This window comes from Mobula hypostoma, chromosome 23, assembly GCF_963921235.1.
Source record: "Mobula hypostoma chromosome 23, sMobHyp1.1, whole genome shotgun sequence".
NCBI classification, from domain to species: Eukaryota; Metazoa; Chordata; class Chondrichthyes; order Myliobatiformes; family Myliobatidae; genus Mobula; species Mobula hypostoma.
Window position 1 is genome coordinate 42610698 of NC_086119.1, and position 24236 is coordinate 42634933.

The following is a 24236-nucleotide window of genomic DNA, read 5'->3' on the forward strand; positions in this document are numbered from 1 at the left end:
AACATTATTGGAAGCAGTATGTTGTAGAATACATACAAGAAAATTGAAATGACTGATCATAAATAAGGTAAGTCTATTAGCTCCAGTTCATCAGTTAACATCCTTAGAAGTTAGCATGAGTGCAAATACATAGGGGCGGAGAAATGGGAAGGTGAGTATATACTGAGAATCTGAAATATGGGAAAATAAATGCATGAATGGTATAGAAGTAAGCAAATAACAAATAAAATGTCTTTTGGCATAGTACATCTCAGCAAATAATTGATTACATATAGCAAAGCAATCTTACATTTACAGTTAAGAACTTCCTGAAGTTCTTAACCAAAGAGCTTTTGAAGTACCACAGCAGCTAATTTTCACACAGCTAAAACGTAGATATAGTGAATGATAAAAATAATCATTATATTTGTTTCTGATGACCTGGGTTAAAGATAGACTGCTGACAAATTCTAAGGTTGTTGGTTTCTTCTGACATGTCAACATGAAGATCCAAAGCTAAGAAATAATTCATATCAAAACAGAAAATGCTGGGATAATTTAGTTGGTAAGGTAGCTTTTGTGGAAAGTCAAAGTTAATGGTTCAGATCTGAGACCCTACGTTCAAATGTTCAAATTAAATTTTATTATCAAAGTACATATATTGTCACCATATACTAAACTGAAATTCATTTTCTTGTGGGCATTCACAGTAAATATGGGGGGGAGGAGAAGATGGCGGTGCGACGCAGCGCGCGCAGCCTCTCCGAATGATATCGTATTTGTGAACTAGGATGCTGTGCACAATCTTGATCTGATGGAGACAGCCGTGAGAAGCACGGAGGAACATCTGGAGAAACTTCTGAAATGCCTGCTTCGCTGCCGCTGCTACTGTGCAATTGAGAATCTCCGGAGAGGAAGGCCCCAAATCCTCAGCTTTGCCTATTGCCTTTTGCCGGGGCCAGGGTCGAAGCGCTCAGCAGAGATGGTGCTTGGCGCTCGGTGTCGGAGAGCTGGTCGGAGGCTCGAAGTTTTCGGATGGACTCGGAGTTGGACTGTGGTCGGGTGCTTCCAGGGTGCTGCATCGGCAAGTTTGCGGCACTGGAAGCTCATGGCAGGGAGAGTTTCTCCCTTCAACCGTCTGCGTGAGATGATGGGCTATCGGGACAGAGACTTTTTTTTACCGTGCCCATGGTCTGTTCTTCTATCAAATTACGGTATTGCTTGCACTGTTGTAATTATATGTTATAATTATGCGGTTTTTGTCAGTTTTTTTAGTCTTGGTTTGTCTTGTGTTTCTGCGATATCATTCTGGAGGGAAAAAATGTAGCATTTCTTAATGCATGCATTACTAAATGACAATAAAAGAGGACTGCATGTCTTCATAATCTAATCTAATTTAAGTAACAAGAAACATTAGAATCAAAGAAAAACTGCACATAATGACAGACAGACAACCAATATACAAAAGACAACAAATTGTGCAAATATAGAAAGAAGAAGAAAGAAATAATACTGAGAACATGCGTTGTAGAGTCCTTGAAAGTAAGTCTGTGGAAATAATTCAGTTATGGGGTGCGTGGAGTTATCCCCTCTGGTTCAAGAAACTGTATGTTTGAGGAGTAATAACTGTCCGTGAATCTGTTGGTGTGGGATATAAGACTGTATCTCTTGTATCTCTTTTCTAATGTCAGTACCACAAAGAGAAGATGGCCTGGATGGTGGGAGTCCTTGATAATGGATGCTGCTTTCCTTCAACTGCACTCCTTGTAAATGTGCCCAGTGATGGGGTGGGCTTTACTTGAGATGGACTGGGCTATATACACTACTTTTTGTAGGATTTTCCATTTAAGGGCATTGGTGTTTCCATACCAAGCTGTAATGCAGTCAGTTAGTATATTCTCCACCATGCATCACTAGAAGTTTGTCAACGTTTTAGGTGACATGCTGAATCTTCACAAACTTCTAAGAATGTAGAGGCAGTACCATTCCTTCTTTGTAATGGCACTTAAATGCTGTACCCAAGACAGATCCTCTGAAATGATAACTCAGAGGAATTTAAAGTTACTGACCCTCTCCACCTCTGATCCCCTAATGAGGACTGGCTCATGGACCTCTGGTTTCCTCCTATAGCCAATAATCAGCTCTTTGGTTTTGCTGACGTTGAGTGAGAGTGTTCTGGCTCCATCTGGTATATTTTCAATTTCCCTCCTCTATGCTGATTCGTCACCACCTTTGATTCTGCCAATAATAGTAGCTTTGTCAGCAAACTTAAATATGGCATTGCTGTGCTTAGCCTCACAGTTAGAAGTATAAAGCGAATAGAGCAGTGGGCTAAATGCACCTGTGCTGATGGTGATTGTGGAGGAGATGTGGTTGCCAATCTGAGATGAATGGGGTCTGCAAGAGATGAAATTGAGGATCCAGTTGCATAAGGAGGTATTAAGGCCTAGGTTTAGGAGATCCTCACCACCCAGGTCATGTTCTTTTCTCACTGCTGCCATCAGATAGAAGGTACAAGAGCCTCAGGACTGGCAACACTAGGTTCAAGAGCAGTTACTACCCCACAACCATCAGGCTCCTGAACAAAAAGAGATAACTACACTCATTTGCCCATCCAATACAGTGTTTCCATAACCAACGATCTCTCTTTAAGGATTCTTTATCTTGTTATTTCATGTTCCAGTTATGTATTGCTATTTATTTATGTTTGCATTTGCATAGTTTGTCTTCTGCACTCTGGATGATCTTTCACTGATCCTGTTACAGACTTGCTGAGTATACCTGCAGAGAAATTAATCTCAGGGTTTTATGCGATGACATATATGTACTTTGATAATAAAATTTACTTTGAACTTTGGAGCTTATTGATTAGTTTTGAGGGGATGCTAGTGTTGAATGCAGAGCTACAGTCAGCGAGTAGCATCTTGATATATGCTTCTTCACAGCCCAGATGTTCCAAAGTTGAGTGAAGAGCTAATGAAATGGCAGTTGCTGGTGACCTGTTGTGACAGCAGGCAAACTGGAGCTGATCCAAGTCGCTCCTCAAGCAGGAGTTGATATGTTTTCAAAGCATTTCATCACAGTGTTTGTAAATGCTACTGGACGATAGCCATTGAAGCCGGTTACCAAATTCTTAGTAGGCACTGGTATAAGAATAGCAGGTGGGTAACTCAGACTGCTGAAGCAGAAGGTTAAAGATATCAGTAAATACTCCAGCCAGTTGATTAGCACAGGTCTTCAGGACTCAGCCAGGTACATTGTCTGGGTCAGATGCTTTCCGTAGGGTCACCCTCCCAAAGGATGCCCTCACATTAGCCTCAGAGACTGATATCACAGGGTTGTCAGGGTCTCAGAACTGAAACAGTAAATCTGTTTCAACTTCCGCAATTGCTGCCTGACTAACTGAATGTCTCCAACATATTCTATTTTTATTCCAGACTTCCAGCATCTTTCTTATTTTCATTATGCCATGAATCTTCCAATGTGTGTTGCAGAAGGAAATTGTATTACAAGAAAGATGTTTGATTTTCTAATCTCCAAATCATCTCATTACATAAATTTGCCACTGGTATATATCTATATTTAAAAATGCAAAACATAATGCAGTAAAAAAACAAAAAAACAACATGGTGAAGATTTACTCCTAATAATTTCTGATTAAACAGAAATAAATTGCCTGCAGCCCTCCTGAATAAATGGACAGCAGTGTTCAGACTTCTCTGAATGATGAACTTTGATCATCACTGGTCAGAATATAAATTGTAATTATTAATTTTCATTGGGGGGGCATTGCTAATTCCTGATTTCCCTGGAGAAGTTATTAATGAGCTGGCTTCATAAAATGCTGCAGTCCTGGTGAAGGTACAACATCAGTGCTGTTGTGTAGGAAGTTCCTGGACTTAAAGAATGACAGTGCATTTCAAATTGTAACTATCTGTGACTTGCTGCTTGCCCTGCCCTTTCGGGTATAATAGAACAATTCGGAGAGTACAGGCAATTCGGCCCACATTTATGTGCTAACCTTTAACCTGTTCCACGATCAATCTAACACTTCCCTCCTACTTAACCTCTATTTTTCTTTCATTCATGTGCCTATCCAAGAGTCTTTTAAGTGCCCCAATGTATCAGCCACAACCACCACCCTGGCAATGCCTTACAGAGAGTTGTCATTTTCCATGTAAAGAGCGCAACTCTGACATCTCTGCCCCAAAATCTTCCTCCACTCACCTTAAAATAGTGTCTTCTGGTTTTAGCCGTTGGGAAAAAAGGTACTAACTCACTGAACAACAACTATAGTTCAGCATTTAGCACCATCATTCCTATAGTCCCGATTGAAAAGCCACAGAACCTAGGCCTCTACTTCCTAATTGGAAGGTTACAATTGTGTGGATTGATAGTAACATCTTCTCCTCATGACGATCAATACAGGTGCACCTCGGGGGTGTATGCCTAACTCACCGCTCTACTCTCTCTATACCCATGACTGTGTGGCTAGGTACAGGGGCAAGATACACTAGTTTGTTGAGTTGTGTCGCAGTAACAACCTTGCATTCAATTTCAGTAAGACCAAAGAACTGATTGTGGACGTTGGAAAGGGTAAGATAAGGGAACATGAACCAATCATCATAGATTAGATTAGATTATGAGGACATGCAATCCTCTTTTATTGTCATTTAAGAATCAGAGGGAGAGAGAGAGCAATTTCAAGTTCCTGGGTGTCAATATCTCTGTGTATCTAACCTGGTCCCAACATATTGATGCAGCTATAAAGAAAGCAAGACAAGGGCTGTATTTCATTAGGAGGTTGAAGGTATTTGGTCTGTCACATAAAACACTCAAACTTCAACAGATGTACTGTGGAGAACACTCTGAGAAGCTGCATCACCATTTGGTACAAGGAAGTGGCTACTGCACAGGATTGAAAGAAGATACAGGAAGTTATAAAGTTAATCAGCTTCATCATGGGTACTAACCTCCACAGTATCCAAGACATCTTCAAAAAGCAGGTCTCAAAAAGGTGGTGTCCATTAAGAAGTACCCCAATCACCCAGGGCATGCCCTCTTCTCACTGTTACCATCAGGAAGGAACTACAGAAGCCTGAAGCCACACACTCAGCGATTCAGGAACAGCAGCTTCCCCTCTGCCATCCAATTTCTAAGTGAACATTGAACCCATGAACACTACCTCACTTTTTTAATTATTTCTGGTTTTGCACTACTATTTTCAATTTAACTATTTAATATATGTATAGTTACTGTAATTATTTTTTCTACATTATCATGTGTTGCATTGTACTGCTGCTGCTAAGTTAACGACTTTCATGACATATGCCGGTGATATTAAAGCTGATTCTGATTCTGATTTTCTCGTAAGACACATTCTCTAATCTTGGCAGCATCCTCATAAATCTCCTCTCTAACGCTTTCACGTCTTTCCTATAATAAGGTGACCAGAACGGAATACAATATTCTTAAGTGTGGTCTAACCAGAGTTTTGGAAAGCTACATCATTGCCTTGACACTCTTGAACTCAGTCCCCTGACCAATGAAGGCCGATATGCTTTCTTAACCACCATATAATCTTGTGCAACATCTTTGAGGGATCTGTGGACTTGGACCTCAAAACCCTCACTTCCACCACACTGCTAAGAATCCTGCCATTAGCCATGTATTCTGCCTGAAAGATCATTTTAAAGTGAATTGCTTCACCACTTCCTAGCTTCAATTCCATCTACCATGACAGCTCTTCATCCTGTAGTAACCAGTAGTCAATGATAACCTTCTACACTGTTCACAACTCTGCAAACTGACTAATCCTCACCCCTCCCCACCTTCCACTTCCTCAACCAAGTCATATATAAAAATCACAAAAGAGTAGGGGTCCCAGAACAGATCCCTGCAGTACACTACTCATCACCAACCTCCAGAAAGAATACACTCCACCTACTGTCACTCTCTGCCTTCTTAAGCAATCCAGTTCCAAATCTATCATGCCAAGTGTCTATGGATCCCATGCCTCATGAATTTCTGGATGAGCCTACCATGGGGAACTATGTGAAATGCCTTACCAAAATCCATATACACACAACCAGCACTCTATCTCCATGAATTGATTTTGCCACTTCCTCAAAAAAGTCAATTGGGATTCTGAAGTAAGACACAGCCCTCACAGAGCCATGCTGACTGTCCTGAATAAGAGAATGGCTCATCCAATGATCATAAATTATAAATTCTGTCCCTAAGAATCCTCTCCATTAGTTTGCACACCACTAACATGAGACTCACTGGTCTATAATTCCCAGAATTATTTCTATTATCCTTCTTGAACAAAGGTACAAATATTTGCCACACTCCAATTTTCTGATACAGCCCCTGTGCCCAATGAGAACACAAAGATCATCTTCAAACACTTCGCAGTCTCTTCCCTTACTTCCTGTCTTAACCTGGGCTATATCCTATTTGGCCCTGGGGATTTATTTATCCTCAGGTTTTTCAAAAGCTCTAACACTGCATCATTATTAACATTAACATGGTCTAGCACATCTGTCCGTTCTCTGATGATCTCACGTTGATCAACGTCTCTCTCCCTGGTGAACACAGAAGCAAAGTATTCATTAAGGACCTCCCCTTCCTCCTCTGACTCCAGATATGTTTCCCACTTTATTCCAATGCCATCTTGTGTTCACTCTGGTCATCCTCCTGTTCTTTACATACATGTAGAATCTCATGTGTTTTCCATAATCCTGCTCACCAGGGCCTTCTCATGTCCCCAACTACTTCTCCTATATCTTTTCGTAAGCTTCTTCCCGACTATCTTATAATTCTCAAGAGCCTTGAATGATCTTTGCTTCTTAAACCTTGTTAGACGTTTATCAGTAATACAAGAGATTGTGCAGATGCTGAAGATTCAAAATTACACATGCAAAATGCTGGAGGAACCCAGCACATCAGGCAAATTCTATGGAAAGGAATAGAGTCAATTCAAGTCCTAATGAAGGGTCTCAGCCTAAAGTGTCAACTCTGTATTCCTCACACTGAACTGAAACACTTCTCATCTAAATGTTGTTGGTATTTGCCTTCCATAAAATTGCTCCACAGGGAAACCTAATCTACAGTGATAAATCAACCAACTAAAAACTGATCTTGCAACTCCTGCAAACTTGCAACCTTAATGTCAATTCTTTCCAAATACCTGTGATTTAAGTAGTGCAACACACAATTAATGAGAGGCAAGAACAGAGAAGAGCATTTGATATTTAGGTAACTAAACCAAAGGCAGTTTACTTTCAATGTCGTAACTTACCAGCTTAATAAAAATGACAGAAAATTTGGGTAGTCTTGAAAGCAATACTGATCTCAGATATACTGTATATTTTTACATTAGCAAACCTGCAGTCCGTCCCTGCTCAAATAAGTAAAGGATTTAATTAAACTTTCAAATAAATTATGCTCTGTTTTCACTCGGTAGGGGCCTTGTGGATGAGGGCTGATATAAAGTTTCTTATTCTATTAACAATTTTTCATATTCATGCACAGTCTTTGTTCTCCATTTCAGCACAATGACTCAAATTCTGTGTGATTGCAGAAGAAACAATGGCTGCTACCAATCTTGAAGTAAGCTGTTCACAAAGGTCTAGCAATCCCTGGCCAACGTTTCAATTTCCTTAATGTTAGTTACTATCAAATGTAATGATTTAGAAATTCTTTAGTGCCTAACAATAGTAATGTCATCAAACAAGCAGAATAGGCAGTCATACTGAGTATTTTCATTGTTAACAAATTAGGAAGTAAAAAGTGCAATTTGTAATTAACTTCTTAAAGTATGTTGCAGAGCAGAAACAAAAGGTGCAGAGTACACAAAGTTAAGTTAGAAGCTGAAATAACCATTAAAAACAAAAGCATATTACTTCATGTAGATAAGGAATTTTGGAATATTTATCTGGTGAAATAACACCACGCATACAGTGGTATGCAAAAATTTGGACACCCCGGTCAAAATTTCTGTTACTGTGAGTAGCTAAGCGAGTAAAAGATGACCTGATTTTCAAAAGGCACAAAGTTAAAGATGACACATTTCTTTAATATTTTAAGCAAGATTACTTTTTTATTTCCATTTTTACAGTTTCAAAATAACAAAAAAGGAAAAGGGCCTGATGCAAGAGTTTGGGCACCCTGCATGGTCAGTACTTAGTAACACCCCCTTTGGCAAGTATCACAGCTTGTAAACACTTTTTGTAGCCAGCTAAGAGTTTCTCAGTTCTTGTTTAAGGCACTTTTGCCCATTCTTCCTGACAAAAGGCTTCTAGTTCTGTCAAATTCTTGGGCTGTCTTGCATGCACTGCTCTTTTGAGGTCTATCCACAGATTTTCGATGATGTTTAGATCAGGGGACTGTGAGGGCCATGGCAAAACCTTCACCTTGTACTTCTTGAGATAGTTCATTGTAGAATTTGAGGTGTGTTTATGATTATTATCCTGTTGTAGAAGCCATCCTCTTTTCATCTTCAGCTTTGTGATGTTTGCTTCCAGAATTTGTTGATATTTAATTGAATTCATTCTTGCCTCTACCAGTGAAATGTTCCCTGTGCCACTGGCTGAAACACAAGCCCAAAGCATGATCGATCCACTCCAGTGCATAACAGTTGGAGAGGTGTTCTTTTCATGAAATTCTCCACCCTTTTTTCTCCAACCATATCTTTGCTCATTGTAGCCAAAAAGTTCTATTTTAACTTCATCAGTCCACAGGACTTGTTTCCAAAATGCATCAGGCTTGTTTAGATGTTCCTTTTAAACTTCTGATGCTGAATTTTATGGTGAAGACGCAGGAAAGGTTTTCTTCTGATGACTCTTCCATGAAGGTCATATTTGTGCAGGTGTCGCTGCACAGTAGAACAGTGCACCACCACTCCAGAGCCTGCTAAAGCTTCCTGAAGGTCTTTTGCAGTCAAACGGGGATTTTGATTTGCCTTTCTACCAATCCTATGAGCAGTTCTCTCTGAAAGTTTTCCAGACCTCAACTTGACCTCAACCATTCCTGTTAACTGCCATTTCTTAATTACATTACGAACTGAGGAAACAGCTACCTGAAAACGCTTTGTTATCTTCTTATAGCCTTCTCCTGTTTTGTGGGCATCATTTATTTTAATTTTCAGAGTGCTAGGCAGCTGTTTAGAGGAGCCCATGGCTGCTGATTGTTGAGACAAGGTTTGAGGAGTCAGGGTAATAATAAAGCTTTGAAATTTGCATCACCTGGCCTTTCCTAACGATGAATGTGAACAAGCCATAGCCCTAACAAGATAATTAAGGTCTGAGACCTTGGTAAAAGTTATCTGAGAGCTCAAATCTCTTGGGGTGCCCAAACCTTTGCAAGGTGCTCCTTTCCTTTTTTGAACTCTAAAATTGTACAAAACAAAAATAATAAACTAATGTTGCTTAAAATGTTGAAAAGAATGTTTCATCTTTAACTTAATGACTTTTGGAGATCAGTTCATCTTCTACTCTCTTAACTATTCACAGTAACAGAAGTTTTGACCAGGGGTGCCCAAACTTTTGCATGCCACTGTACATAAATAAGATTTATTAAGGCATGTGAGAATGTTACGCAGCTATTTTGTTTGGTGGCTGTTTAAAATGAACTTGTTCTCAATTATCAATGTATAACTTGTTTTGAAATTACTTAAAAGATAATCAGTGTTTTGTGAAGTGGAATATGATCTGGTTCTGTAATGCGCATTCTGCCACTTCAAAAATCATTCAGGGCACTTCCCATGACAGTTTACACATGTAGTGATTGCTCATTTTCCATGTAGGTTGCACACTTAATGATATCGTTTTGATTGTCTCCTTCCAACACAAATTTGTCAGACTAGGCTTTCATTTTATTGCTTTTTGTGCAGCTGTATGAGTTAAAAGACCATGCGATATTTTGTAAAACTTCTAGTGTCTGCAACTGAGCACTCTGTAGGCTGAGTGCTGATTCTGGCCATTTATAATAACCACCGAAACCTGAGAAGCATGACTGCCATTTCCATGCATACATAAAAACCTACCTGCCATGGAACCTTCAGTGTGCTCTGAGGGGTGAGCTATGTCCACTGGGGACAAGCATCAGAAGCTATACGAGGGGTGATTGATAAGTTTGTGGCTTAGGGTGGAAGGAGTAAATTTTAGAAAACTTAGCACATTTATTTTTCAATATAGTCCCCCCCCCCCACCCCCACATGTACATACTTAGTCCAGCGGTCGTGGAGCATACAGATCTTGGACCTCCAGAAAGTGGTCCGCAGCAGGTGTGATTGATAAATTTGTGGCCCAAGGTAGAAGAAGATGAGTTATACAGCTCTCGTTACATGCACATGCAGTTCAACTCTTGAGTGAAAATGCAGAAAGTTTTAAGTTAATAACTCATTTCCTTCTAACTTAGGCCATAAACTTATCAATCAGCCCTGCTGTGGACCACTTTCTGGAGGTCCAAGACACTGACTTCTACAAAGAAGGGATCCGTATGATCCATGATCACTGGACTAAGTGTGTAAATGCAGGAAAAATAAATGTGCTAGGTTTTCTAAAATTGACTCCTTCTACCTTAGGCCACGAACTTATCAATCACCCCTCGTATAAACATTCCCAAATAGTTTGTGGGAAGAGGGCTAAGTGGACTCTCATCCTAAGACCTTATTCCCTCCAAATAGAACAGGAAATTGGAAGGACTTTGTATTAGCATAGAACAAAGAAAATAAATAATATATTATGAACCATTGTATTGGACCATTTTCGCATAATAATTGAGATTTTGCTTTTGATATGGGTAAGGAGTCGGGTGATAAGCACTCACCTTAAACAAGCAAGTGTTGGCTGCAGTGGGACTTAGAGCAGGGGCTACTTGAATTTGGCTTCAGCTATCAATGACTTTAAAGCAATTGAACATCTCTGATCTTAATTTGATTTATCCGTACTGCATTGTTTAGAATGAGGGAAATTCATCACCTATTTTCTAGTGAATAGCATGTTGAAAATGATCATGAAAAATAAGATTATGGGAGGTTATGGACAAGGTAGTGAAGTGAGGAAGAACATGTCAAATGCAATGCAATATGGAAAAACTGAGGTTGTCCACTTTGCTACAACTAGCAAAAAAGAAAGATATTTGTTGAACAGTGAGAAATTGAGCTGTATTAATTTTCAAAGGGATCAGTTTGAGTTTGTATAAGTCACTGAAGGCCAACATGCAGGTGCAGCAAGTGATTAAGTGGATAAATAAATTAGTCTTTATTATGAGAAAAATTGAATCCAGAATCTTATTGTAATTGTGTAGCTTTGATGAGTTCTATCTGGAATAGTATTGGTCTTAGGTAGGACAGGATTTCCTTAAAGTACAGAAATTTATTAGACTAGTTTTGGGGGGGTCTGCCTGTCCTGGGACAGAGACCAGAGAAGGTCTCTCTGTTCTGACAGTCTCTCAGCAGTCCTAACAGGAGCCACTGGATTGTGAGGCACCACCTGCAACTGGAGATATCCACCAGAGCATCAACCCATCCAGATACCTTTAAAACAAACTTGGCTAAAGACCCAGGAATGAAGTTGAGATCCAATCTGAAGTTTATTTAAAATAAAAACAACATGGGACCTAAGGGTTAAGCAAATGTGAGCTTGGAACTTGGGCATGAATATAAACTATGGGAATAGAGTATAGCAAAATGAGAAGGGACCACATGAAAAAGTAAAAAGTTCTTAATTGGGCTTGAAAGGTGAGATGAAGGGCTGATTTTTTCCCCATCTCTGATTAGTCTAGGTCTTGGGGGCAGAGGATAAAAATGTGTCTTAGAGGTGAAGTGAGGAGAAATTTCTTCAGCCAGAGGATGGCAAATGTGTGATTTTTTTTATTCTCGGGGTGCTGTGAAAACTCAATCATTGGATTCATCTAAAACACAGATCTGTAGCTGTCTGGGCTTTAAAGGAATCAAAAGATTTGGGATGGTGTTGGAAAGTAATGAAAAAGTGGAATATAAGGCATGATTTTAATGAATTGTAGGATAGGTAGTTCATAACAGAAATAAACCAGATGTCTATTTCCCTCCTAATTCGATGTTCTTAAACGTGCATCTCCCTGTCATTAAAAGTTCTGCATATATCTCCCTGGGTTATTAACAGAACTCAGATACCATATATTCCTTTATGATGCAGAATTAGGGGGAAAAAATTACAAATGCTCTCTAGTAATTTCGGAAGTTCTTCCATATTCTCTTTGCTTTCATGAATTTTAAGTAACTGAGTAAAGGATAGAAGTCACAATAAGGAACAACAATGTAGAAGGTATTAATCCATCTTAAATGGCACCGTGCATTTATTCTTTATGCAGTGAACGTTGGATTATTGTTTTCTTGAATGATTGAAATATGTCTTTAAATGAAGAAAATCACAAATTATAAACAAGGAAAGAAACTCAAAGTGAGTACTAATCCTTTCTGATTGCGTTTCATCTGGGCTCTGTTATGTGTACTGCTTGTGACAGCAGACGTCTATACTAGTGATCACAGTGAGCTCTTGCCCAGTCTACAATAGCTAGTTATGCGGATGAGGATTTTCTTTTGAGACCTAGTAGCAGTTGGAGCTTAGTGCATTCCTGCTCCATGCTGTTAATAATACTTACTTGGGACAGGACAAACAACAGGTTGTATATTCTTGTGACGAACCAGGTAGGACAACCACCCTTAAAGCCTTCTGATTCCTATGACCAAATCTTTCAATACAACTTCTTGAAAAAGCCCTACTCTACAGTCACCTGCTCTTTGAGATAGTATGTCTTCCCCTAATAGTTAGCCCTCAGAGCCAAGTAACCAGTGAAAAGCTGACTGTTTCTGGCTAAAATTTCTCTGTTCCTAGTTCAACAGACCAGATGAGTCTGAAACTACGTTAATGTATGAACGTTTTGACTGGTTTCTATCACTAAACCCATGGAAACAGAAATTCCTCCATTGGTAATGTGAAGGGGAAGTGCCAACAGTGGGTGATACAGGAATGGAACGCACTTAAAGGTTGAAAATCATTCACCAGTAGCTCTGCATGAAACTGGAAGTGGACTCCTCATGCTCCATGATGCATCTTGCAATTAGTCAGACAGGCCAGATTCTGTATCCAGTATAGCCTCAAGGGTGGACCCATACTGTAATCCACATGCAACATGTGAAAGCTTTATTTGTAGACATTGCTTATTGCAAGTGGGCAAATAAATTGTTTCATTGACAAGATACTGAGATATCAGACAGATTCAAGGCTTCCTCAGCTGTGCCATTACATGAGGTAAATATCTGTTCCTTTATCTTGGAAAATTTTTATTAAGAAATATATTATTTCAAGTCATGCAGTGATCTCATTCTCCTACATACGACAACACAGATCAAGGAAATTTGGCTGATGGTGTCTAAACCAACTTACAGGGGAACAATCTCATTAGTCTCATTTTTCCTCTATTTATTTCCTTGTAACCTTGCAATTTTGTTCTTTCACACATGCAGCCACTACCCCTTTGATTCTATTTTTTGTTAATCTGTAGTCGGACATAATTGACAATGAATACATCTTTGGAGTGAGAGAAAATTGGAGAACTCAGAGTAAATCCATGGGTGTACAAGATCAGAGATGGACTCCTCATGCTTCAAACCATTTCAGGCAGACCTTATAGTGCCTTAATCAAAATTACATGTCACATACATGTATTTCTATCAGAATTCATCTAGGCAAGCTGCAATACGTTCTTCATTTGAGCCCTCCAGAACAAGCTCATCTTTCGGAATGCTGGCATGCATACTACACATCTTGTGACCCAGTTGCAGTTTTATTCATGTAGATCCACATATTCCAGGAAGAGGCATCTGAGCTGGGATGCTACCTGCCAGAGTCATTGATGAGATGTCTTCTTCCTCCTAAATGAGATGTCTCAGTTGCTGAGTATGGGCAGATGATATTACAGATCTGAATTAAGATAAGCATACAGTATATTCCTAGTGAGGGGAGGGGCTGGATGAAAGTGACATACTTAAACCATTATTCTCTTAAAAGTTAGAAGAAATTGTGGGAAGAAGCCAATGTCGATTGTAAAATAAGTAGATATAGCATGACATCTTCCAGTGCTTGAGACGATGATCACCAATATCTCCCCCTTCAGGTAAGGGACTATGAACATGCTAGCCTGCTGCTTCTTGCTGCAATTGCATGCAAGTTCCTCCTGCAAGGGAGGCAGATCACTGCAATGTGTATGCATTATCATATTATTTTGGCTGTGAACTGTAAGTGTGCAACTGTTGTTGGAGGGTTGTGCTGCTGTTGACAGCCTTTGCTAGATATGTGAGATAAATAGTTTTTTTCAACACTGGGACATGAATGGAGGGAGATCAGTTTGTGTATTTATCTTTCTGGCCACCTTCTCCTACTGCTTCTTAATTTTGGGCCCTGAATGTACTCTGGTTGTCCGCCTCCTCCACAGTGAGATGGGGTGCCTGCTTCTGGCTGAGTGCGATGGTTGCTCTGGTCATTACTTTGCCAGCTGTGGAAACTTTCTAGTAGTGATTTAGTTCAGTGCCCATAGATGTAAATGTCTGCGCCCATATTCAAAGTAGTCTCAACATAGTAATGAATTTAAATTTCATATTAAGATAGTAGACAAAACAACGTTTGTCATTACAGCAAAAGCAATGGTATTACAATCTTCAAGTTTGTAGTAATCAGACAGCACTATGCCAATAAAATCATCTCAAATAAGTAGGGTGAAATAATGCATTTGAAAAGCACAGTGCCAACCTTATTTTTTATTTCTTCATTCTATATAATCATTCTAGTGCGCTCCTTTGATAAGCATCAATGACAGAAGTATTGCTGAAGTACAAAGCCATAGTTTTCAGAAGGGAACAGTAAATGTGAGAATTAATCAAAGCGTTTTATTAACAGTAACTTGAACCCAAAAGAAAATGTTGACAGATTGTCAAATAAGTCCTTTGATCGATTATATGACAAAAAATAATTGAGCAATCAACTGAAAAGATAATTACTTTTTCTTTGCTGAAAAGTTTAAAAGGAACTGTTTCTGAGTGATCAAAACCATCTATACATGCACTGTTATTATAGAAATTAAGCAGCAACTTCAATATTCGAACCATTTTACAAAGAACATTTTCATCTTGAATTCCACAGTAGGCAAATGTCCATACTTGTTGACATTGAAGAGCATATGAGTGAATATGGTGCTCTTCTTCCTATACTGACCCCTTAAAAAATGTTGGAAATGGACTGTTCCATGTTTGGAGTTATTGAGTGTGTTTTGTCTGACAGGCTGGAGAAAGTGCCAAGCACTTCCCCTGAATATTTCCCTATGGTACTCTTGACCCATCCATCACAGAGTATTATCGTGTGGATTTTTCCTCACTATCTTGTATCTCAACTGACTGTACCCATTAATGTCCGGTTCATTCTTCATGTAGTGCATCAATGAGGCATTGATTGTGTGGGTAGTCAGAGGCTTTTTCCCAGGGCTGAAATGGCTGCCACAAGAGGACACAGGTTTAAGGTGCTGTGGAGTAGGTACAGAGGAGATGTCAGGGGTAAGTTTTTTATGCAGAGAGTGGTGAGTGCATGGAATGGGCTGCCGGCAATAGTGGTGGAGGCAAATATGATAGGGTCTTTTAAGAGACTTTTGGATAGGTACATGGAGCTTAGAAAAATAGAGGGCTATAGGTAAGCCTAGTAATTTCTAAGGTAGGGACATGTTCGGCACAACTTTGAGGGCCGAAGGGCCTGTGTTGTGCTGTAGGTTTTTTATGCTTCTACGTCTCTATCCAGCTAACTTGCCATGTTTCCCTATTTCAGTGCCAGCTAAGCAGGATTAGCCTCAGTAGCACCGCATGTTAAAGAGTCCTAGAGCAATACAGCACAGATTCAGGCCGTTCAGCCCACTGAGTTCATGCCTACCCAATTAGTCCTAATTTCCTGTGCTCAGCCCATAGCACTCTAAACGCTGCCTCTCTATGTATCTATCCGAGGGCATCTTGAATTATACAGTTGTACCTGCTTAAACCACTTACTCTGGTAGCTTATTCCATATATGCACCGCTCACTGTGTGGAAACATATTGCCCCTCAGATCCCTTTTAGATTATTCCCCTCTTACCATAAACCTATGTCCCCTAGTTTTGGACTCCCCAACTCACAGGAATAAGACTCTTATCAAGCTTATCTATATGTCTCATAATTTTAAACATTTCCGTAAGGTTGCCCCTCATTCTATGTTCCAGGGAATTCGAAGAAGACCTGGCTTGGTCCTTATCTCCCTATAACTCAAGCTCTCTAGTCCTGACAATATCCTTGTAAATCCTTTTTTTGTGCACTCTTCACTATCTAATAACATTTATAACAGGGTGATCAAAAGTGTACACAGTACTCCAATGACTTGTATTGGTGAGGCTGCACTTGGACCATAATGTCCCAACTCCCATGCTTAGTACCCTGACTGGTGAAGTCCAGCATGCTGAATGTCTTTTCACTGCCCTGTTTACTTGCGACACTGCCTTCAATAAACTATGCACTTGAATTCTTAGTTCCTTCTGTTCCACTACACTCCCTAGTGCCCTACCGTTAATAACATTTGTCCATTGTTTGAAGCAGCAAGTGAGAGAGCAACAGTTTGCAGGGTGGGGTCCATTTGAAAATTGCAAGTTCAGCAGGAGTTAGTCTTACTTGAGCCAATAAAAAGAAAGGTGGTGTAAGCCAAGCAGCAAATGGTGGAGCAGGGCAGTGTTAGAGTGGTCCAGCTTTGTTTCAACAGGCTTCATGAAAACGGGCTTGGACAAGCACATGTGGAGGTTCTAAGTACATTTCTAGTGTTTTTTTTTCTGTTATGTATAGAGCTTGTGTGCTGGGAATAGCTCCAGGGTTAGTGGTATGTTTCTTCTGCGAGATTTAGGAACTTTCGGAGACCTCCAGTCTCCCTGATAACTACATCTGCACAACGTGCACTAAGCTACGGCTTGATGACCTTCTGGAGAATGAGGAGGTGATAGATAGGAACTACAGGGAGGTACTTAACCATAGTTTGCAGGAGGCAGGTACCGGAGTGACTTTCAAGAGAGGGTAAGGGACAACAGTGCAGGGTACCTCTGTGGCCGTTTCCCCTCAATAATAATTCTGTTGGAGAGGGGTGGCACGACCTGCCAGGGTGAAGTCACAGCAAGCAGGTCTTTGGCACTGACTTGGCTCTGTGGCTCAGAGGGAAGTGGGGAAAAGCGGAGTGCAATAGTGATTGGGGATTCCATAGTTAAGGAAGGAGATGGGAGATTCTGTGCACACGTTAAAGACATCCAGGCTGGTATTTTGTCTCCCCAGTGCCAGGGTCAGGAATGTCTCAGAATGGGACCATGGCATCCTAAAGGAGGAGGGTGAACAGCCAGAACTTGTGATACATGTCGTGGACTATACAAGAGCCTCAGTACTTGCACTACCAGGTTCAGTTACAGTTACAACTCCACAACTATCAGGCTCTTGAATATAAGGGGATGACTACACTCGATTATCATAGAAATGTTCCTACAACTATACAACCAATGATTTCTCTTTAAGGACTCTTTCTTGCATAATCTCATGTTCTTGTTATTCACTGCCATTCATTTATATTTGCATGTGCAGAGTTTCTTGTCTTCTGCACTCTGGTTGATCTTTCATTGATCTTGTTATAGTTACTGTTCTATAGATTTGCTGTGTGTGCCCACAAGAAAATGAATCTCAGGGTTGTACATGGTAACATATATATTGTTTGATAATAAATTTACTTTGATCTTTTGAACTTTGAATGTACTGATACCAATGACATACAGTAGGTAGGAAATTGGAGACCGTGAAGAGAAGTTGTGTAGTCGCCAGGATGTGGGATACAACTTAAAATGGAGAAAAGAAAAGGCATGCAAAAAAGGGCAATGTTCTAATAGTCATGGGGGATTTCAATATGCAGATAGATTGGGATAATCAGGTTGGCGCTAGATCCCAAGAGAGGGAATTTGTAAAATGCCTATGAGATGGCTTTTTCGAGCAGCTTGTTCTTGAGCCCACAAGGGGAAAGTCAGTTGTGGATTATGTGTTGTGCAATGAACCAAACTTTATCAGGGAGCTTAAGGTAAAGGAAGCCTGAGGAAACAATAATATATAGAATTCACCGTGCAGTTTGAGAGGGAGAAGGTAAAGTCAGATGTATCAGTATTATGGTGAAGAGAATTCCAGAGGTATGAGAGAGAATCTGGCCAAAGTTGATTGGAAAGGAACACTGGCAGGGATAACTGCAGAACAACAATGTCTGAAGGTTCTGAGGATAATTCGGAAGGTACAGGATAAGTGCATCACAAAGATGAAGAAGCATTTTAAATAACAACCCAACTTCTCCAGGAGCATAGAATTTTGGTCGGGCATAAACAAACAGCAGCAGTGAGCAGCATCTGTAGCCCCAAAGAACAAACCAAGCTATTGGACAAGTCCAGTGTGGTCTACAAAATTCAATGCTGGGATTTCAGCAACTATTATGTTGGCCAAACTGGGAGAAAACTATCTTCAAGGATCTATGAATATCAACTTGCTGTGAAGAGGCATGACCAACTCTCCCTAGTATCTGATGGTGAAGATCGAGAGGGCCACAAATTCAACTAGGCATCAGTGAAAGTAATGGCGCAAACAAACATGTGGCATGCAAGAGAATTCCTAAAAGTATGGTTTTCCAAAACAATCTGTGAACAGAAATGTAGATCTTGATCCTATTTATAAGCCAATGCAGGCAAAATTCCAGACCACAATGCACAGAGTTTGCCATGCAACCAACCAGCGATGAGACCCCTTCCCTACATCGCAATTGAGTTTCTGGAACGGCAACCAATAAGCTAATTGATAAGTATATAAATGTCAACCATTCAGAGGACACACTACAAATGAACAGTGCACTGATTGTTTCTCCTTGTATGGTGTTGAAACGTTTACAAATGGATTGGAGAACAACTCGACCCAAGAATTCTAAAAAGAGGATGAGGCAACCGTGGTTGACAAGGGAAGTCAAAGGCAGCATGAAAAATCGGACCACTGAACAATAACACTGGAGAAACAACGAAATGGCAGAGGAAGTTAAGAAGTATTTTGCATCATACTTCACTATGGGAAACACTAACAGTATGCCAAAAATTCAAGTGTCGGCCAGAAGTGAATGTTGTTGCTATTACTAAGGAGAAAGTGCTTGGATAGATAAAAGGCCTGAAGGTAAATCAATCACCTGGATCAACCAGGGTTCGGAAAGAGCTGAAGAGATTGTGGAGGCATTAGTAATGATATGAAAAGAATCACTAGATTCTGAAATGGTTTTGGAGGACTAGAAAAGTGCAAATATCACTCCACTCTTCAAGAAGGGAGCGACGCAGAAAAAAGGAGGTTATAGGTCAGCTAGCCTGACTGGCTAACCGGAAGACCACAGTCTGTGCAGATTGGTGATAACATATCCTCCTCGCTGATGATCTACACTGGTGCACCTCAGGAATGTATACTTAGCCCACCGCTCTACTCTCTGTATACACATGACTGTGTGGCTAGGCATAGCTCAAATACCATCTACAAATTTGCTGACGATACAACCATTATTGGTAGAATCTCATGTGGTGATGAGAGGGCGTACAGGAGTGAGATATGCCAACTAGTGGAATGGTGCCGCAGCAACAACCTGGCACTCAACGTCAGTAAGATGAAAGAGCTGATTGTGGACTTCAGGAGGGGTAAGATAAAGGAGCACATACCAATCCTCATAGAGGGATCAGAAGTGGAGAGAGTGATCAGCTTCAAGTTCCTAGGTGTCAAGATCTCTGAGGATCTAACCTGGTCCTAACATATCGATGTAATCATAAAGAAGGCAAGACAGCGGCTATACATTATTAGGAGTTTGAAGAGATTTGGCATGTCAACAAATACACTCAAAAAAACTTCCTGTAGTTGTACTGTGAAGAGCATTCTGACAGGCTGCATCGCTGTCTGGTATGGCGGGGCTACTGCACAGGACCGAAAGAAGCTGCAGAAGATTGTAAATCTAGTCAGCTCCATCTTGGATACTAGCCTACAAAGTACATCTTTAGGGAGTGGTGTCTCAGAAAGGCAGCGTCCATTATGAAGGATCTCCAGCGCCCAGGGCATGCCTGAAGGCACACACTCAGCGATTCAGGAACGGCTTCTTCCCCTCTGCCATCCGATTCCTAAATGGACATTGAAGCTTTGGACACTACCTCACCTTTTTTAAGTATACAGTATTTCTGTTTTTTGCACATTTTGAAAAATCTATTCAATATACGTAATTGATTTACTTGTCTATTTATTATTATGTTGTATTTATTACTATTTTTTCTCTCTCTCTGCTAGATTATGTATTGCATTGAACTGCTGCTGCTAAGTTAACAGTTAACAAATTTCACATCACATGCCGGTGATAATAAACCTGATTCTGGTTCTGATTCTGACCTCAGTGGTTAGAAGATGTTGGAGTCCATTATTAACGATGAGGTTTCAGGGTACTTGGAGGTCCATTATAGAGTAAGCCAAAGTCAGCATGGTTTCCTAAAGGGAAGATTTTCTTTGACAAATCTGTTGGAATTCTCTGAGGAAGTAACAGGCAAGATAGACAAGGGAAAGTCAGTGGATGGTATTTACTTGGATTTTTGAAAGGCCTTTGACAAGGTTTCACAAATGAAGCTGCTGAACAATTTAAGAGCCCATGGTATTACAGAAAAAATACTTGCATGGATAGAAGATTGTCTCATTGGCTGGAGCCAAAGAGTGGAAATAAAGGGTGCCTTTTCTAGTTGGCTTGCCAGTGGTGTACTACAGGGGTCAGTATTGATACTGCTTCTTTTCACAGTCTCTTAAATCTCTGGTGTATAAATCTTCCTGCCTTGTATGCATTTCAGTATCTCCAAATCTTGCTCTGTTAAGTTGAGCTCACATACCTTTCCCCTCTCTTCTTTCTATTCATCATTCCAAAATAACACTTACAGCAGACATATGGCTTTGTGAGAAGAGCCCTTTAAAGGAGTGCAATCCAGACAAGTTAACCGCTTATGTACCAGCAGCTTTCCCAGATTCATTGACAAAGTATGACTGATGCAAGTTACAGAAGTAAGGATATTCAGGGACATGAGACAAATAAGAATATTTAGAATTGGATGACAAATCAGCATGATCGTACTTCATGGTACAAAACATTACATTTTCCTGGTTCTGCAATCTCTGTGCTGCGCTGTGATATATTTCACTGTAAGTGAGTTTTCTCAGTCTTTCATTTACCCTGTAATAAGATTTAATGTCACTCTCACATCTCTCTTCCTCTCCAGCAATAGGAAGCAGACATATTGGAAATGTTTTCCAAGTTCTATGGTAAGACCCTGTTAGAAAAGATATATACTGTAGTAACTGCAGTTAATTAATTTTACATCTAGAAAATGTACAATCTCCACTTGGTAATACCTGGGTCTCAACAATTTTGATGATCTTGCTTGAGCCCAACATATTGATGCAATTACAAAGAAGACACACCAGCAGCTGTATTTCACTAGAAGTTTGAGGAAAATTGGTATATCATCAAAGACTCTTGCAATTTTCTACAGACATATCATGGAAAGCATTCTAACTGGTTGCTTCACCATCTGGTATGGAGAGGCCACTGAAATAACATCCGAGTTATTTAGAATGACAGCTAAGTTGCAAAGGAATTAAAAACAAACATTACTGAAATTAAACGAAACAGTTACTGCCTATTCCAGTGTTGTACATGCCCATGTTGTTAAATATAAAATAGTATCAAGAATTAAAACTGAAATTTTAAGAAAACAAAAAGCTCTGAAATCAAAGGAAAGTAATTACCCCATTTAAACCCAAATATTGCACATGTCCATGTATCGCACTTAAAGATTATCCATAGTGCCTATGACTATAGGTACTGGAGGGGGAGAGCATTGTTCAGTTGCACGACAGTTGCAGAAAAAGCTGTTTTTCATTCTGGATGTCCATGCAGAGATGTTTCTGTATCTTCTGCTGAATGGTAGGACATTGAACGGGTGATTACTGGGGTAGGATGAGTTCATTATGATGTTACAACTCCACTGTAGACAGCTTGAGATGTGAAGAAGGGCAACTCTTTCTTCAAAGGACCCCTCAGAATAGCTAATCAAGTTTTACTCACTACTTTGGTTTATATGCCAACTATTCTTGGACTATATGTTATCAAGAGTGCCCATTTCAAAGATTAGGAACAGTTTTGTATTTTTTTTTGCTGAAAAAATACCTTTTGCCTTAAGCTGTACTGAAAGATTATAGTTTAAATATATATGCACACATGATTTTCTTTTCAATTTTGTAGGTTGTTTCTCCATTAACTGAGGCTGTACTGGGGGAAGTGCCATTGACTGTTGCTGATGATAAAGTCACCATCACTGACCTCCAAGCAGAACTTGTATCTGGTCTGTCGTTAAGTCTGGAGTCTAATCCTGGGACTAGCCACATCTTCATTGCCAAGACAACAGCTCGTCAGCACCTACAAACCCTCAAACAGGTACCAGGAACTTGCTTGCTCCAAAGGAATAGCCACTTGTTATTTTTAAATTTATTTTGGAGGGTGCTTAGGATTCTGTTATCATCTGATGATCGTAACAAAAATGATATTACTCAAATTTAATTGCAGTTTAAATAATTAATAAGTATATACAGCAACATAAATAATTAGTAACTATGAAAAGTAGGTTAATATGTAAAATAATAGCTTTCATTGTTGTGAAAAGAACAACCCTAGACATTTTCTAATAACAATATTATCATACAATTATACTAGTCCTAAAATTCTTTCTCCATTTTCTCTACAGCTTCACAGTGCTGGGTAGTTTTGGAACAATATTATAGAAAGGTTAAAAAGAACATTGAGATAGTGCTGTATCATTTCACCAGAATAATATTACCAGTTTATAAGACTTGAATTCTGCGGAGTAAACTAATGAAGCCTTTAAAAGTTTAGTGTTGAGCATAACACTATTCAAAACCAGGGGTGCAGTGCTAATTTTTTAGGTGTCGGAGCCGACAAAATGCTTACCATTTCCTATATCCTCTTTATATATATATGTCACACCCAATTTGTGTACCTGCTCATTTCATGTACTGGCCAACTTCCTTGCCCCATTCATGTAATGAACAGGTACACAAATTGGGTGTGACGCGTATATATATATGAATAGGGCTTCTTATAATGTCAAGCACTAAACCAAAATGAAAGAAATATATGGAATATCAGAGCTCCACAGTGATAGTTAAGACATTAACAAGATTATAGCCTATCACTACATTTCAGTGTATAACTGGTACAATAAAACATATAATACTTAATTTAATAAGATGACAAAGTATTGTTCGGTTGCACTCACTAATTATCATAAAATATAATTATCAAGCAAGTAAAGAAAAAGACGGTATTCATGTATTTTACCAATTTAAAAGTAATTACCTACTTACCAAATGCCCCCAATGAGAAGTTTCGCAATAATTTCCATAAATGGTCAGGTGTAATATGTGTTCGGGGGTCTGAAGCAACTCTTGTCCTGGTGTCATCTGCTGATCTGTGGTACCGCAGCCATGATGTGACATACGGCTCAGGATTCCACTGAACTAGAGGAGGTCCGTGTAGTTTAACAAACATAAGCGATTATACATGATTTATGAGAATTCCTGAGCGTGTTGTTGTTATTATCAAGTTCATGTGACTGAATCCTCTCACGCTCAGCAGTACTAATAGGAATAACTTGTGAACAGCTCAGTAATGGGCATAAATCTTGGGGGATACGGCGTCCATGATCCTCCACATAATCTCTGAAGGCATTTATTACAGAAGAAGAAGAAAGCTTAATCCTCTTACAGAGAGATGATATTGCAGCATCTCCATAATTAGGCGGTATTTCAGCAGGCCAGTTATATTTATCAAGGACACACATTTCATTCAGCAGGGATTTATACATACTTTGAGGTTTAAAAGTTTGAGAACCTTTCAAGGATGTTGCCGTGAACATACAGTGCTGCAAATTGTTTATAAGACTATTAAGAAACTGTAGATAATTAATGGAGACAATTTTGTTGTTGCTTGTTTTGGTAATTTTTCCAAACTTTCCCTTTTCAACTGCCTCTTGAGCTTCTAGAGTTTTTGTACCAGGTTGCTCTTTCAGTCCATGCA

The 24236-nt window shown here is 39.6% G+C and overlaps 1 protein-coding gene across 1 annotated transcript in view; it reads left to right on the top strand.

The window, feature by feature from the left end:
- The window catches only part of tmem132e (transmembrane protein 132E), a 588387-nt gene that overhangs the window by 517866 nt on the left and 46285 nt on the right, over positions 1-24236 (top strand). Inside the window, exon 8 of the mRNA XM_063031251.1 lies at positions 22386-22577. Coding sequence (XP_062887321.1) covers positions 22386-22577 — 192 coding nt within the window. The remainder of the gene's footprint in view (positions 1-22385; positions 22578-24236) is intronic.